General features: G+C 41.8%; 1 protein-coding gene across 1 annotated transcript in view; it reads left to right on the plus strand.

Annotated features, from left to right (window-relative positions):
* cep78 (centrosomal protein 78) overlaps window positions 1-18,418 on the plus strand; it is a 67,228-nt gene that overhangs the window by 4,832 nt on the left and 43,978 nt on the right. The window contains exons 3-7 of the mRNA XM_078567532.1: window positions 1,483-1,658; window positions 5,179-5,251; window positions 5,340-5,443; window positions 5,592-5,766; window positions 14,366-14,479. Coding sequence (XP_078423658.1) covers window positions 1,483-1,658; window positions 5,179-5,251; window positions 5,340-5,443; window positions 5,592-5,766; window positions 14,366-14,479 — 642 coding nt within the window. The remainder of the gene's footprint in view (window positions 1-1,482; window positions 1,659-5,178; window positions 5,252-5,339; window positions 5,444-5,591; window positions 5,767-14,365; window positions 14,480-18,418) is intronic.

Genomic DNA, 18,418 nt, shown 5'->3' on the forward strand with positions numbered 1-18,418 from the left:
GTTAACCTGCAGTGCCACCTTTAGTGATTTACGAATGTACCTCTAGACCCCTTTGTTCCTCTAGCCCATTCAAACTCTTATTTTCCAAAGAGTATGTGGCCTCCTTTTTGCTCCTACCAAAGTGCACCACCTCTCACTTAGCTATATTGAAATTAATTTGCTGTGTCTTGTAGGTACCAGAATTGAAGCAGTGTTAACAGAAACCTGAAATTTGTGGCTGTACATATCAGGAAAGGATTAACTGGCTGAACCTCCTCTCATGAAAAACGAATGCTGAGGGGTGACCCAATAGGGGTCTTTAAAATTACAAAAGGTTTTGATAAAATGGATACAGAGTTTCCTCTTGTGGGGAAGAACATAACTATAGGCCATCAATATAAGGAAGTCATGAAATCAAATGGGGAATTCACAATAAACTTCTTTACCTAAAGAGTGGTGAGAATGTGGAACTAGCTACCTCAGATAATGGTTGAAACATATGGTATTTAAGGGAAAGCTAGACATGCATTTGAGGGAAAAGGCAATAGATGGTTACAATGATCGATTTAGATGAGAAAAGATGGATGGACTTTCAAGCAGAGCATAAACACTGGCATGGACTGGTTGGGCCGAATGGCCTGTTTCTGTGCTGTATACCCTATGTAAAGATAGTGTTGACCTAGTCAAGGAAAAGGCTGCTTAGAAAAATGACCAAAATCAAATATATTTTAAAGTTTTAATGTAAAACTATAACTTAATGTATTGCATGCTGGGAAGTGAAAGTCTGGTCTGTATATTAAAATTAGAGATGACATGAATTATTCAGGATCATTGAAGGAATCACTGAAGACTGGGAAAGTACCATTAGTTTGGAAAAACGTGGAGGTAGTGCCCATTTTAAAAAAGATGACAAAACAGACTCATTCTACTACATGGGGTACTTAAGATGCATGGTATAGATGCATTTAAGAGGAAGCTGGATTAGCACGTGCAGGAGAAAGGAAAGAATAATATGCGATAGAGTGAGATGAAGTAGTTAGTCTGAGAGGAGGCTCATGTGGAGCATAAACACCGTTGTAGACCAGTTAGGCTGAATGGTCTGCTTTTGTGGTAGTTAAAGAGAACTTTTATCCCGTGTAAAATAATGGGATTGAATACCAAGAAAATGGAAAATTATCTGTACAAAAATAACCTATTACATAGGTTTTAGAGGATTCTTGCTTGACCAACCTCTGATGCTAGCCAAAAGACATGTTGTCTCTAGGTTCTCACATGAGATTTGACAAAATTCCGTGTGAAAGGCTTGAAGATAGTGGGTTAAAGTCCCACCGTAGGACTTCACCCATGGAAGGTGGGCTTCCCTGGTTCAGGAAGCCTGATGGGTAAAAGGAGACTAGAAGTACTGGACCCTTGGGCTAATTATATTCATAGAGCTGGTTGCAGGCAAATTACATGTAAACATTTGTGTTTTAGGACTCCTTTTCTTGTTTCTGTTTTCCAAAGGGAGTGAAAGATGTAAACAGCACTTCAGAAAACGGACACCAGCTATCCGGTCAAAAGACTTTACAATTCAACTCTGCAAGTCTGTTAGAGATTCTCTAAGTGTTTCCAGTGCTCTAAAAACTTTGGAGTTACAAGGATTACCTTTGAGGCACAGAGATCTTATAGCATTAACAAAGGTGAGAAAGCATCAACTGCAAGGCTGCTTTACCAGGGAAAAACGTAGCATCTGTTAATTACCTGTTGCAGTCTGTTCAAGAGCATTCTTAACATAAATGATATACCTGCTACTTTGTTCATAAAATTATAGAAACTTACAGCGCAGAAGGAAACCATTTGACCCAGTGTGCCTTTGTTGTCTCTTTGAAAGAAAGGTCCTGATTCCCACTTTTTTCTGTAACTCTGTAAGTTCCTTACCCTCACCTGTTGACTCTGTTTTAAAATTATTTATGTAATCTGCTTCCAGTGTTCCAGATCTTGACAGTTCTCTGACTGGGAAGAAAAATCTCATCTCCCCTCTAGATCTTTCGCCAGTGATTTTAATTCTGTGACTTGTGGTTATCGATTCACTCACCAGAGGGAATAATTTTTCTCTATCTTTTTGTCAAGGCCTCATCTTGACAATATCTGTAAGATCATCTCTTGATCTTCTCTGTTCCTTGGCAAACAGGTATAACTTTTTCAACCTCTCCACGTAACTGACTTCGCTGATCCCTGGTAGCATCTTGGCAAACTCCCTCGTACCCTTTCTCGGGCCATTACATCTTGCTTTACATCTTACATCTTGACCATAATTGTTCACAATCTTCTATCTGAGGCTTCAGCAGTAATCTAGCACGATCTCTTTGATTTTATATTTTATTCCCCTCTTTATAAATCCAGATAACCCATGTGCTTTTTTGAACCACCTTTATCAACTTTCCCTGTCACCTTTAAAGATTTGTGTGTATGGGCACCCAAGTTTCTCTGCTTATCTACATCTTTCAAAATTGTGCTATTTACAGCATACTTTCTTTTCATATTACTCCTTCCAAACTGGATCACTTCACAGTTCTTTTCATTGAACTTCACCTGCTATGCACATTTCACCATTGTGTCTGTCGTCCTAGAGGCCCTATCATAGAATCATAAGCATAGTTACAGCACAGAAGGCAGTCATTTGGCTCGTCATGCCTGTGCTGGCTCTCTGAAGGAGCAATTCACCTAGAGCCACCTATCAGGAAGAGCAAGGATCCTAACACTGATCCCTGGCCAACTCCACCATAAACCTTCTTCCAGTCCGAAAAACAATCGTTCAATACTACCGTTTCTTGTCACTCAGTCAATCTCGTATCCATGTTGCTGCTGCCCTTTTTATTCCATGAGCTCTAACTATGCTCACAAGCCTGTTATGTGGTATTGTATCAAATGCCTTTTGGAATTCCTTGTACACCTCACTGACCCTCTGCTGCCTCATCAGAAAGCCAGGCAGGTTAATTGAATACGGTTTGCCCTTAACAAATCCGTGCTGGCTTTCCTTAATTAACCTGTATTTGCTCAAGTGACTACTTATTATTTTGCCAAGTTTTGTATCATCTGCAAACTTAATAATGCTGCTCCCTACATTGAGTCTATGTCATTTGTAAAAATTGGAGCATTATGGACCTAAAACTGATCCTTGGGGAACAGCACAGGAAACCACCTCCACAGTCAGAAAAATATCCATCCATCACCACCCATCAATGTGTCAATTTTATATCCATACTGCCACTTTCTTCTTAATGCCGTGAGTTTCAATCTTAATAAGCCTCTTGTGTGGCACTTTGTCAAATATCTTCTGTAACTCCATATATAAATATCTGTATCTTAACTCCATCCACCAGCCTTAGCTCCACATCCCTTCAAAACCCTTGTCCAGCAAAAAAAAACTTTCAATTTCAGATTAAAAATTATTAATCGAGCTAGCATCTGCTTTTTCTGGGAGAGTGTTCCACACTTCTTCCACCCTTTGTGTGAGGAGAACACTTTTTCAACATCTCCCTGGAATGGCCGTGTTCTGATTTTAAGCTTACGTCTCCTTGCCCTAGACTCCCCAACCAATGGAAAAGTTTCTCTCTATCTACCCTATCAAAATCCGAAAAACCTTGGCTTGGCTCAGTTAGCTAAAAGTCCGAATAGAGTGATTGTGAAGCAGTAATTTTATTGAAAGGCTTCAAGATGTTGTGTGCCACGTAATTGAAGCTCAAAAAGCTGCCTTCTGACATTAAAACAAAATCAGAGTGTTAAAAGTTAGCCCTGGACGCACTTGATGCAATACACATCTTTTCAGTGACTTCTTTGGACTGCTGATGCCTCTGCCAATTAGTGTGCTCCAAGTCATTGAAATTCAGACCAAAATATCAAGAATTATAATGTGCTCTTGCTGATAAACTCATTTGATTTGCTCAACCAGTTAGAACAGAATGTTCACTGCTTATATTTTCTCTTTGATCTGTGTTGAGGTTGCTGATTTTGGCAGGGACAATGGTATAGGTGTTGCTCAGGCCTCACTACCCTTGGGTTGGCAAGGGGAAACCAACTATTTTTTCTGTTCTTTTTACCTATCTATTGAAACCTTTGTTCTTTGTACCTACCCATTGAAACCCTTTGCTCTTTGTGCCTCTCTATCTGTTGAAATTACCTGTGTGTGGATATTAGATGAAGACATTTTAACCCAGCTCTATTGAATGCCAGTGACTTTTACTGCTAAGGCTGATGTATGAATAATAGTCCCTTGAGTTAGATGCTAGAGAGTGCCTATGGAACTATGTTCCTGCCAGTAGTCTATGGAAGGTATTGTAGGCCCACCCTTGACATGAGGAAGTTGGGGGGGGGTCAAATTGATAAAAATATGAAATGCATCTGATTTGGGGACAGCTAGGTAACTCCGTTCTACAGAGCTAGGTCATTGATTTTAATATTTAAATAAGGCTGCGTTCCTCAAATCTTGAGAGCCATTTGAATTTAACAACAGTGGCCGGGTTTACCATGTCTTGAGAAACCTGGCAGCTGAATGGGGGTGGAAGCTGTCAGCTCCAGCACTTACTTGCCAGTTCTAGTGCTGCTTGTGGACCAGGAGGAGCAGGCATACTTCTCCATGCCCCTTGAGAAAACTTTCTACTACTGCCTCGCCTTCTACCTCGCTGTCGTCTTCTCTGCTCCGGGCCCTGCCATCTCACCCTCCCTCCCTGCTGTCTCTCCCACCTCCTTCACACTTGCTGCATTCTGAGCCCTTCCCTCAAGCCTACTGATCCCTGAGCCTTTTGATTGCTAGTTTCCTTCCCAGCAGTCCCTGGCTGCTACCTTGTAATACAGGCTTTCTTGCCTGGCCAATGGCTGCTGGGCAGGAAACAGAATTAAAAAGGTGTGACATCTTGCTGCTAAATTTAGTGGAATGTCCTTCTTCCCAGCTCTTGCTTCCTCCTTGCCTTCCTGTTCATACTGGGGCCAAAGACTTCAAAAAGTCAGAAGAATGCCCAACTAAAATAAAAAAAATGAAATTTAATAACTAGGTTTATCAAAGGGTAATTGATAGTTGATACAAAGGAGGAAATTGGTCAGTATGAATACTTCTCAAACTTAGGTCTGTCAACCACAGAATGTTAATGTGCTTTGAATATAATATTCATCCATAATTGCATTTTGGTGTATTAATTGTAAATGTCATGTGTAATTCTTTAGGGTTTATCCAGGGCAAAAACACTGCAGAACCTTTCATTAGCTTATTGTCCAATAGGAGATGAAGGACTGAAAAGTAAGTTACTGTTTCCACCAGAATTTTTTAATAGGTAGTTCATAATGTTAAGTAATCACATTTTGTAAAATCTAATTTTTTTCTTTAGTCATCTGCGAGAGTGTGAAGAATTCTGCAACCATCAAAACAGTTAACTTCACAGGCTGTAATTTAACATGGCGTGGAGCAGAGCACATGACCAACATTATCAAGGCAGGTTTTTATTACTGTTCCTTGCTTCAGAGGTGCTTTTTTACAGTATAAAATCACAAATATAGTAAGCAATTCAACATAAAAGTTTGTTTTGTATGGCAATTATAAACTAATTTAATACTAGGTCATGTGCTTCTGTTTTATACAGCATCAAGCAACAAAAAGACACAGTCAAGTCTGGGCAGAGAGCCTTCGTTACAGGCGTCCTGATCTAGATTGTATGACTGGTTTGCGTCGCATAACCATGAATTGTAATACATTGATCGGTGATATTGGAGCTACTGCCTTTGCAGATGCCCTCAAAGATGACCTTTGGCTTAAAGGTATGTTGAGTTGAAAGTTATTTCTGTTTTTGATTTTTATATGAATTTTAAATGTAAAGGTATGAATTTGTTTTGGTTTGAAAAGAAAACTGATATAGGATAAACATACTCTTGTTTACTCCTATCCACCGTAACTCATCAGTGATGCTCAGTCGGTTTTGAAATGTAACAATGGTAACCCAATGGATCAGTGGCTTGAATGATGCAGATTAAGAAGTTCCTAGAATTGATCTTCAGTCTGCTATATTTGCTGATATTAACTGGCTTGCAGTTGAGTCAAGAGCCTCTGTATAAGGGGGATGGAAAATCAGCTGTGTTCCAGCTTCTGATTCCTAACTTGGCTGTGCGGATATCAAATTAATATGGGATTTGGCTCTCCTACACACACAAGATGAACTGATCCCCAGTTGGCAATTTAGCAAGAAAACAAAATGACTTGTTTTGCTATGTTGCCCTATTTTCATGAAATAGAAACTCCAAATGTTTAAATTGATTTCCAACTTGTGCTACTCTTACTTCTAATCTTTCTTTGTTGACAGGGCTGAGAAAGATTATGTTTATCCTTGAATCAGTCCTGGGTGGTAGCGTACACAGCAAGCTCTGCAAAGTAAGAGACGCAACAGCTCTAGAGCAGACCATTAACAAATCAAATGCTATTAGTGTGACTATACAGAACAGCCGTGTATTAAAGGGAATCCTTTTTCAAGTAAATCCTTTGCCAGAAAATTGTTATATATGTAAGGCTTTTGTGTGGAGTCTGTAAATTATAATAGTTTTGAATATCTCATTCTAAATAGTTCTCAGATTTCAAGGGCCACACCACCCCCATTCACCCCAGAAACGCTGACTAATGGGGAAAATCAGAGTTTGAATTTTGAAGTTGCTCGTGAGCCCTACTCATTGTAAAGTGGTATTGGTGGAGGCCTGCCTACTACTTAACCTACTGCGAGTATGTGGCCCGAGGGAAATCAAAAGGAGAAAAGATTTGCAATCCAGGAAAGCTGAAACAATACAAAAACAAACAGAAATATCTGGAAAAACTCAGCAGATCTGGCAGCATTGGTGGAGAAGAGCACAGTTGATGTTTCGAGTCCTCATGACCCTTCAACAGAACTAAGTAAAAATAGGAAAGGGGTGAAATATAAGCTGGTTTAAGGGGTGGGGGGTGGTGGGGGGGGTTGTTGGGACAAGAAGCCAGTAATAGGTGGAGATAACCAAAAGATGTCACAGACAAAAGGACAAAGAGGTGTTGAAGGTGGTGATATTATCTAAAGGAATGTGCTAATTAAGAGTAGAGAGCAGGACAAACAAGGTACAGATAGAAACAAAAAGCTAAAGGCTACTGCGGATGCTGGAAATCCAAAACAAAAACAAAATTACCTGGAAAAACTCAGCAGGTCCGGCAGCATCGGTGGAGAAGAAAACAGTTGAGGTTTCGAGTCCTCATGACCCTTCGGCAGAACTGAAGTATAGTTAGGAGAGAGGTGAAATATAAGCTGGTCTAAGGTGGGGGGCGGGGGGAGAGAGAAGTTGAGGGTGGGGTGGTTGTAGGGATAAGCAAGCAGTGATAGGAGCAGATAATCAAAAGATGTCACAGACAAAAGGATCAAAGAGGTGTTGAAGGTGGTGATATCTAAGAAAAGTGCTAATTAAGAATGGATGGCAGGATACTCAAGGTACAGCTCTAGTGGGGGTGGGGTGGAAAGACTAACAAGGTATTAGTTGTAGATTTAAAAATAATGGAAATAGGTGGGAAAAGAAGAATCTATATAAATTATTGAAAAAAAAGGGGGAGGGGGAAGAAACAGGGTGGGGATTGGGGGAGGGGGAGTTTAAGATCTAAAGTTGTTGAATTCAGTATTTAGCCCGGAAGGCTGTAAAGTGCCTAGTCGGAAGATGAGGTGCTGTTCCTCCAGTTTGCGCTGAGCTTCACTGGAACAATGCAGCAAGCCAAGGACAGACATGTGGGCAAGAGAACAGGGTGGAGTGTTAAAATGGCAAGCGACAGGGAGGTTTGGGTCTTTCTTGTGGACAGACCGCAGGTGTTCTGCAAAGCGGTCGCCCAGTTTGCGTTTGGTCTCCAATGTAGAGGAGACTGCATTGGGAGCAACGAATGCAGTAGACTAAGTTAGGGGAAATGCAAGTGAAATGCTGCTTCACTTGAAAGGAGTGTTTGGGCCTTTGGACGGTGAGGAGAGAGGAAGTGAAGGGGCAGGTGTTGCATCTTCTGCGTGGGCATGGGGAGGTGCCATAGGTGGGGGTTGAGGAGTAGGGGGTGATGGAGGAGTGGACCAGGGTGTCCCGGAGGGAACGATCCCTACGGAATGCCGTCAGGGGGGGTGAAGGGAAGATGTGTTTGGTGGTGGCATCATGCTGGAGTTGGCGGAAATGGCGGAGGATGATCCTTTGAATGCGGAGGCTGGTGGGGTGATAAGTGAGGACAAGGGGGACCCTATCATGTTTCTGGGAGGGAGGAAAAGGCATGAGGGCGGATGCGCGGGATATGAGCCGGACACGGTTGAGGGCCCTGTCAACGACCGTGGGTGGAAAACCTCGGTTAAGGAACAAGGAGGACATGTCAGAGGAGCTGTTTTTGAAGGTAGCATCATCAGAACAGATGCGACGGAGGCGACAGATAGCTCTAGTGGGGGGTGGGGTGAAGGAATACCTAAAAGGTAGAGATAAACAATGGGTGGAAATACATTTAAAAATAATGGAAATAGGTAAGCTGAAACAATACTATGGTATCCTGTAAAAACAATACATCAATTAGCATCTGTGGAGAGAATAGGTATGTTAACATTATGAATTAGACTAGCCATCAAAACTGGAAAAGATATCAGATAAGCAGGATATATAATGGAATGGGGCCCAGGGAAGCGGAAAGGAAACGCATACACATGTTCTCACTTGCACATAGCAGAATGATCTGTTAAGTATGGGCGAAGTGATATTAACATCAGAAATAGGCAAAATGAGATAAATTAAAGACATTTATGAGATACAGAATGTATGAAGAACTAAGACAAGGTGCAGGTGAAGAATATAACCAACCACCAGCATTGTTTTCCGTTGGAGGGTACTCATCCCAAGCGCCAACCTGAAATGTCAATGCATATGCCACACATTATAATCAATATTAAGATCAGAGGGCTGCAAAATGCCAAGTAGAATGTTACGGCTTTATTGGTATGACGATAATGTGACTCTTTAAAAAAAACTATATTTTTAAAGTCTACATTTTAAAAAAAACTGAATATCATGTTGGCTCCTGAGAAACTACTTTATCTCACAAAGAGGGCAAAGGTACCTTTTCTGATATTGACTCAATGTTTGTCAGACCAGGAGATAAACAAAACTCCACTGACACCTTTCATTATAAAAATACAAATTTGCTTTTTCAAGAAACGAAAGGTTTCGGTGTACTGAAACCACAGGCAGGAGAAGAATCAATCTGGCTAATGGGATTACCCCAATACCTTATTTGGATCATGACTCGACGATGATGTGAGGTCACATGATTCAGTGACCATCTTTGCTCCCTGCTAATAGATATTAACAAGCTCAAACTGACTTCATAGAGTGGTACCTTTACCGAGCCACAACTTCATTGAGCGAGACCAACAAGCAAAGCCATCGGACTGCTGTAACCAACTAGGCTGTTAAAGAGCCACACCATAGTACCTTGAAAGAGAAAGAAAGAACATCTCTCTCCACTACCCTGGTCCAGTTTTTAAGCCTATCTGAGAAACCAGCCTCTGGCAGATCAACTTTAGGAGCCATCTCAGCTGCTGAGATATATCTGCAATTTCAAAGCCTTCACCTCAGATATCATCATAACGTGACTACGAAACAAGAGGTCTGCACTAAAACAGAAGCAGAGTTAAATTCCGTTTCTAGAACTATTGATTTTATTTTTGCCTGTAACTAATTTTTTTGTGTGTGTGTGTGAGAGAGTCTCCATGAGATGTCATTATTTTATTACCCTCCAGGGCAAAGGATGTAGAAAAATAAACTAACCTTTTCAAATATAAGTTTGCTGCTGGGTTACTTAAAACTAACTTAATCTCTCTGAGGGTAGGAAATACACACACATCCACATACAACTATATTTGATCACAGGCGATAAAAGGTAACACCTTAAAAATTGTGTATGAAACATTGGGCAGAATTTAGCCCTCGATTGGCGGGCGGGCCCCACTGGCTCGGCGGCGGGCGGGCAGCCGAACTCCGCCATTGAAACGGGCCTCGCCATCATTTTGAGCGGGCGGGCCATTAAGGCCCGCCCAGCGGGAAGTGCTATGCGCTTCCTGTGCCGGGCGGGGGGAGGGATTCCCCAACTGTCAAAGTGCGCTCTTTCGCGCATGCATGCGAAAGAACGCACTGCTCTCTGAGACTAAGTGCTGTCTTAGGGAGAGCGCTGAAAGTTTAATAAACCTAAAAAATAGCAAAAAATAAAAAATTATTAACGTGTCCCCCTCATGTGACAATGTTACACGAGATGGGACATGTTAATAAATATTACATAAAGTTTATTAAAGTTTTTAAAAATTAACATGAAACCTCATCCTGCCAGTGGGTGAGGTTTCATGTTTTTTCAGAAGCCCGCTGGGGCTCCTGGCCTGCCCGCCAGCCTTAAGATTGGACGGGCAGGTCCTTTAATTGGGTTAATTATCCTATCAATGGCCATTGACAGGTTGGTGGGCAGACAGCTGATTTCGCTGTCCGCCCCCCCTTCCTGAATATTTAAATGGGGTGGGATGACGTCATGGGTTCCTCCCCACATCATTCCGCGTCATTTTCGTGTCGGCGAGCGGGCCCAGCCCCCAACTCGCCGACGTAAAAATTCTGGCCATTAATTTAACTGTTCTCCCCACAGATACTAACTGAGCTGCTTAAGTATTTCCAATGTTTTCTGTTTTCTGTTTCTGCTTGATTTCCAGCTTCTGCACTTTTTGTTTGCTTTTTGATCACAATTCTTCACCCCAGCACTAAGACAGCTGAAAATATCCTGCAGCACAAGTCAGAATTATTTTTGTTGGGCAGTACTCACAGTATGAGAAGTTCATTGTGCAAAATGTTCACTGTTAGTTTAATGACCGGAAACAAAGTAGTGGTGAGCAGTTGTTTTGTGGACTGGAGTAATGGTGTTCCACAGGGGTCAGTACCAAGACCATGCTTTTTTGGTGTCTATAGATACTAATTACTTAAATTTGGGTGCACAAGATACAATTTCAAAATTTGCAGATGACATAAAAGTTGGAAATATTGGGAACTATAAGGAGGTTAGTGATAGACTTGAATTGTACATAGGCTGGTGGAATAGGCAGACATGTGGCAGATAAAATTTAGTGTAGAGCATTATGAAGATATACATATTGGTAGGAAGTATGAGTAGAAGCAATATAAAATCAGCTGCAGTATCAAAGCACCCACAGCAATCTCTACACAGCTCAGCACCCCCACACACCTGCCCCCGTGATGCAATTCACCCTCTTCCAACAATGTTTACCACCCCCCCCCCATCCCTGATAATTCTCACCATCCCACCAGATAATTCTATGCCCGCTCCGCTGAAAATGTTTACCATGCCCCCCCATCCCATCCCTGCCCCACCACACCACAACTCAGGAATCCCTGGCTCTTGTCTGGCAGGTGTTGGAAGAGTCGGCATTGTTGGGGAGGGGGGTGGGGTAGAGCATTTCTCGGGTGAGTGGGGGGTGGTATGCAATGTTGCTGGGTGAGGTGAAGTGAGTTTCAGGAGGCGTGGGGAGGATGGGCATTATTGGTATGTGAGGGAAGGGTGAGCATCGTCAGGATGCGAGATGAGGGGGAATATTGTCAGGGCAGTGAGGAGAGCATAGTCTGTGGGAGATGAGGGGGAATATGTGCATAGTCGGGGTGGTGAGGGGATGTGAGCATTGCCTGGTGGTGAGGGGGTGCAAGCATTGCTGAGCGGCGAGGGGGTGCGAGCATTAGAATTGTAGAAAATAGGAGCCGGAGTAGGTTATTCGGCCCTTTGAGCCTGCTCTGCCATTCACTATGATCCTGGCTGATTCTCTGTCTCAATGCCGTACTCCTGTACTCTCCCCGTATCCCTTCGTACCTTTAGAGTCCAGAAATCTGTCTGTTTCCTTCTTAAATATACTCAGTGACTTGGCCTCCACAGCCTTCTATGGCAGAGAATTCCATAGGTTCACCACACTGAGTGAAGAAGTTTCTGCTCATCTCAGTCCTAAATGGTCTACTTTGTATCCTGAGATTGTGACCCCTTGTTCTAGACCCCCCAGTCAGAGGCAACATCATCCCTGCATCCAGTCTGTCCATCCCTGTCAGAATTTTATATGTTTCAATGGGATCCCCTCTCATTCTTCTAAACTCCTGTGAATTCAGGCCTAGTTGGCCCAATCTCCCCCCATATGACAATCCTGCTGTCCCAGGAATCAGTCTGGTGAACCTTTGCTGCACTTTCACTATGGCAAGTATATCGTTTCTGAGGTAAGGAGACCAAAGCTGCACACAATACTCCAGGTGTGGTCTCACCAAGGCCATATACAGCTGCTGTAAGACATCCTTGTTCTTGTACTCAAGTCCTCTCGCAATGAAGGCTAACATACCATTTGCAGCCTTAACTGCTTGCTGCATTGTAGAGTGGCAAAGGGGTGCGAGCATTGTCGAGTAGTGAGAGGGGGGTGTGATAAGCATTGCCAAGTGGAGGTTGAGCGCTGTTGTGAGTGACAGGGACGCTTTAAAAACTCTGCAAGTCAGTGAATTGAAGGCAGACCTTAAGGGGCATATCTTTGGTTCATGATGGAAAAGGGGGTGTAATGTCACTTCACTTACACTTCGCCACTAGGCCTCCCACTCTGCCTGAAGCTGGAGCTGGAACCATCGGTGGAGAGGCAGGTTGAGCTGAGCAATTTTTGTAATGGGATGGTGGGGTGCTGCTGACTGCAAGGTTTGGGTCATTTTTTTCAAGCAGCAAGCCGATAGAATCTGAACTACACAGCCTGAGAGTGGTGGAGGTAGATTCATCATGGCTTTCAAAAGGGAATTGGATAAGCATCTGAAGATTTTTTTTAAAATGCACGGCTATAGGGAAAGTGTGGGGCACTGGGACTAGCTGAATTGTTCTTGAAGGAACTTATTAAAAAGCAATTAACATGTTGAAAGTTATAAATTTAAGTTCCTTGTACACCCTGCTGCACCTGTATGACATCTATGGTAGATGGCTGTTCTCACCACCTCTGTTATTGCTTGCCACATGTGCATAATTTTATAATAAACTGTTTTGGCTTAATATACTGCTTCTGGTGTTGAAGTGTTCTACACTTTGTCTCAAGGTACATATTTGGACTTGTGTGTGCAAATAATAAATGACAGTAGAGGTAATGCATGACCTTAATATATTTTTATCTCCCAAAAGGTCTTCTGTATGGTACTGTACCATATAGTGGACTCATGATTAAGGTCAGAACATATGGAATTAGGGGACAGGTAGCAGGATGAATAGCACCATGGCTACAAAGCAAAAAGCAGTTTAGGGATTAAAGGTAGTTAATCAGACTGGCAAAAGATGGTAAGAGATGTTCGACAAGGATCAGCGCTGGGGCTACTGCTGTTCATTTACATAAAAGATTTAGACCTGGGAATCAGAAATACAATTTAAAAATTTGCGCAATGCATCAAGCTGTGGATTGTAGTTCATTCAGAGGAGGACTGATAAAATTTGGAAGGCATTACTAAAGTTGAAAGAATAATTATGTAATTACCAAATGAACTAGAATAAAGGTAAGTGTGAGATGGTACATTTCGGAGAATGCATACTCCTTGGAAAATAAGTGTCTAAGCGAAGGGGAGTAGAGTGATTTGAGGTTTAGATGCACAAGCAAATGAAACACTGGAATTCATTTCTAGAGTAATAGAACTGAAAAGCAGGAAAGTTATCCTAAATCTGTATAAAACCTTTAGATTACACTTAGAGTATTGTGAACAGTTCTGGTTTCCATATTATAAAAAAGGATAGAGAAGCATTGGAGAAGATGCAAAAAAGATTCACAAGAATGAAAGGTATAATATCTCAGTACTTGTATGAGGAAAGAACAAACAGTCTGGGGCTCTCCAGAAAAGGGACTGAAAGATGACCTGATAGAGATCTTCAACATTGTTAAAGAGTTTGATAGTGTAAATGGAGAGAAGATGATTTCACTTGTAGCTGAGACCAGAACTCGGGACCATAAATATAAGATAGTTATTTAGAAATCTAACAGTCAATTCAGGAGACCAGTTAGAATGTATAACATACTGCCACAAGGAGTAGTTGAGGCAAGTAGCATAAATGCATTTAAGGGAAAGTGAGGTAAGTACATGAGAAAGAAATGGAATTGAAGGATATGTTAATGGGACAGATGAAGAAGGGTGGGAGGAGGCTTTTGTGGAGTATAATCACAAAACGTGGACCTGTTGGACCAATTCGTCTATTTCTGCATGTTGTAAATACTATGCAAATGTTACCTGGAGTTGGGAAGAGTTAATACTACTATTGTTGCTTGATATTTGATATGAAATGAATTCATTGAAATTCTGTTTCTTATTACAGCCCTTGATTTGCAGCAGTGTGGAATTTCTGATAAAGGAGCCAAAGCTTTGCTTGATATCTTGCAGACCAGTAGTATGCTAATTGTTTTGGATGTTAGAAAAAACCCATTAATTGGTGAGTTTGATATCAGAAATTACATTGCTGAAACTGTGTGTTTGTATAATTTTTTTCAAGTGTTTTAAAAATTAATTTTTTCATGTGCCTGAATGTCGTCTCACATTTGGCCATAGTGAAAATAAGGTAACACAGTTGAGGACAAATGCTATACTATTTTACTGGCATTCAGATATCTTGGCATAATTTGTAAATTTAGTGCAGTGTAGAATCTCTTTTACTTTTATTTTAAACTTCTCTCAAAAAATTAAACTGTATCACTCATTACATTTTGAATTTTTTCCCAACATTCTTTATGCTGGCTAATTGAAAACTCCTGTGAACCGCAACTTAGACCTTGTACTTAAAATGAACAAGTTTATGTGCTGCAGGACTAACAATTGCCATTTTGCAAAATGTTTTACACTCAGATGTACTGGACATCCATCCAGATCAATTTAATAAGTGAAAAACACCATGCAGCTAGACCAGGTAGTACAGACTAAAGTTACAAAATTTTGTTCAGAAGCAGGATGAATCAGCAGTTTAAGGGTAACACATGGTACAAGGGTAACTTGTACCAATATTTTAAACTATTTTCCAAAATTAACGTAAGTTAACATTTCAAAATGCTTGTATTGTTTTTTTCAGTATCCTTTAACTGATCAATGTAGTTTGGCACCACAGCTCTCCAAATATCTACCTCACTGCTGTGGAAATATGCTTAGACTGTGTAATTTTTAAAAATTGTTTGTGGTATGTGGATGATGTTGGCAGAGAAGAATTTAATTACTGTCTGTTCTTAGCTGCTCTGAGAACATGGTGGACCTTCTTGAACCAGTGCAGTCCTTGTGATATAGTGTTCCCGTGATAGAGTTAGATGGGGGAATACAGGATTTTGAACTCGTGATGTTGAAGGAATGAAGGCTTATGTCCAGGTCACAATGATTTGTTACATGAAGGTAATGATGTTTTTATGGTAATGCCTCTTTAGTTATTGCCATTGATAGAGATTACAAAGCTTGAAGATGCAGTGGAGCTAATTTTGGTGAGTTACTGCAGTACACCCTGTAGATGACATGTACTGCTGCCACAGTGATGGGAATCAAGAGGTGTTTTTTCTGTTGCCCCTTGCTTCATTACCTCAACTCTGACTTACCTTCTGTCGATTCCCTTGTAAGCCCATCTGCTCCTTTGTGAGGGCAGACTGTAAGGGGCTGGAGGCTGACTGTCTGCCTTAAGCCTCTTTTAGTTTCCTTCCTCACTCGCCTCCCTCATTGGCTTTGATGCCTCGCCTAGGTTATACCTTGCTCCCCATCCTCAACCAAGCATCCTCTGATCGATCTCATCCCACCACATCTTTGCAGCTGAGTATTCCTGGTTGTAACCACAATCTTTCTTATTACTTGTTGTGATATGTACATCAGTCCCACAGCCTGTGAAAAGCTGTGAAATAAGTAACTGGCTTCCAAATTGCTTATGTTAGAACATAAGAAATAGGATTTGACCCCCACGAGCCTGATTAGTGCCATTCGGTAATGGCTGATCTTATCAGGGCTTCAACCCCACTTTGCTGCTTCCTCCTTCCTGCTCCCCCCCCCACTACCCCCCAATCCCCAACCCATGATTTTCTTGTAGATCAACAATCTAACTCAGCCTTGAATATATTTAATGACCCAGCCTTCACTGCTCTTTGGGACAGAGAATTCCAAACATTAATGATCCTCTGAAGGAAGACATTCCTCTCCACCTCCATTTTAAATGGGAGATTCCTTATTTTGAAACTGTGCCCCTAGTTCTAGATTCCCCAATGACTAGAAATATCCTCTCAGCATCTACCTTGTTAAGCCCGTTCACAAGGTGTGGCATGGAGTCATACCTAGCACAAAGGAAGATGGTTGTGGTTGTTGGAGGTCAATCATCTTAACTCCAGCTCATCACAGCAAGAGTTCCTCATGGTAGTGTCCTTGGCCCAGCCATCTTCAGTTGCTTCGTCAACGACCTTCTCTCCATCATAATGTCAGAATGGGGATGATCACTGATGTTTGCACAATGTTTAGCACCACTCTACACTCCTCAGATACTGAAGCAGTCCATGTCCACATGCAACAAGACCTGGGCAATACCCAGTCTTGGGCTGACAAGTGGCAAGTAACCTTCGCACCACACGAGTCAGGCAATGACCATCTCCAGCAAGAGAGAATCTAACCACTGCCCCTTGACATTCAATGGCATTACCATTGCTGAATCCCTCACTATCAACATCCTGGGGGTTACCATTGACCAGAAACTGATCTGGACAAGCCACATAAGTACTGTGGCTACAAGAGCAAGTCAGAGGCTAGGAATCCTGTGGCAATTAACTCATCTCCTGACTCCCCAAAGCCTGTACATCTACAAGGCACAAGTAGGGTTGCGATGGAATACCCTCCACTTGCCTGGATGAGTGCAGCTCCCACAACACTCAAGAAGCTTGACACCATCCAGGATGAAGCTTGACACCATCCAGGACAAAGCAGCCTGCTTGATTGGCACCCCATCCACAAACATTCATCCCCTCCAGCAGTGATGCAGAGTGGCAGCTGTGTGTACCATCTACAAGATGCACTGCAGGAACTCCAAGGCTCCTTAGAACAGCATCTTACAAATGCATGACCGCTACCATGAAGAAGGACAAGGACAGCAGACAGCTGGGAACACCACTACCTGGAAGTTCCACTCCAAGCCACACACCATCCTGACTTGTAAATATATTGCTGTTCCTTCACTGTCGCTAGGTTAAAATTCTGGAACTTGCTCCCTAACAGCACTGTGGGTGCTACACCACATGGACTGCAGCAGTTCAAGAAGGCAGCTCACACCACCTTCTCAAGGCAATTAGGGATGGGCAATAAATGTTGGCCTACATCCCATGAATGAATAAAAAAAAATCTTATATTTCAGGAAGATCACCTCTCATTCTTCTAAACTCCAATGAGTATGGGCCCAACCTGCACAGCCATTCTTCATAAGGCAACCCCAGGAACCAACCCTAGTGAACCTTCTCTGAACTGCCTCCAATGCAAGTATATCCTTCCTTAAATAATGAAATCAAAACTGTACACAGTACTCTAGATGTGGTTTCACCAATACTGTGTAGAGTTATAGCAAGATTTCCCTACTTTTAGACTCCATCCCCCTTTCAATAAAGGCCAACGTTCCATTTGCCTTCATAATTACAAGAAATTGGCATGAAGGTGCAGAAAGTGGTTAATGTACAAGGACACCTAAACCCCTCTGTACTGCACCATTTTGTAGTCTCTCTCTATTTAATCTGCTTTTTTATTCTTCCTACCAAACTGAAGAACCTCACATTTTCCCACAATATACTCCATCTGCCAAATTTTTGTCCATTTCCTTAACCTATCTATATCACTTTGCAGAATTTGTGCCATCCTCATAGCTTGCTTCCCTACCTATTTTTTATCATCAAATTTGACTACAATATATTCTCTCCCTTCACCCAAGTCATTAATATTGATTATAGGTGGTTGAGGCCCCAGCACTGATCCCTATGCACCCCACTAGTTACAGTTTGCCAACCTGAAAATGATCCGTCTTCCTTAATTTCTGCTGCCTGTTAGTTAACCAATCCTCTATCCATGCTAATATATTACCTCCAACATCATGAGCTCTTATCTTCTGTAGTAACCTTTTATGTGGCACCTTATTGAATGACTTTTAGAAATCCAGATACACTACATCTACTGGTTCCCCTTTATCCATCCAGTTTGTTGCATCCTCAAAGAACTCTAATAAATTTGTCGAACATAATTTCTCTTTCATAAAACCATGTTGACTCTGTATAATTGTATTATGATTTTCTAAATATCCTTCTCTGACTTCCTTAATCATGGATTCCAGCATTTTCCCAATGGCAGATGTTATAGTTTCCTACTTTTTGTCTCTCTCCTCTCTTGA

Source organism: Cetorhinus maximus, chromosome 2 (genome assembly GCF_964194155.1).
Source record: "Cetorhinus maximus chromosome 2, sCetMax3.hap1.1, whole genome shotgun sequence".
In the NCBI taxonomy this organism is placed as follows: Eukaryota; Metazoa; Chordata; class Chondrichthyes; order Lamniformes; family Cetorhinidae; genus Cetorhinus; species Cetorhinus maximus.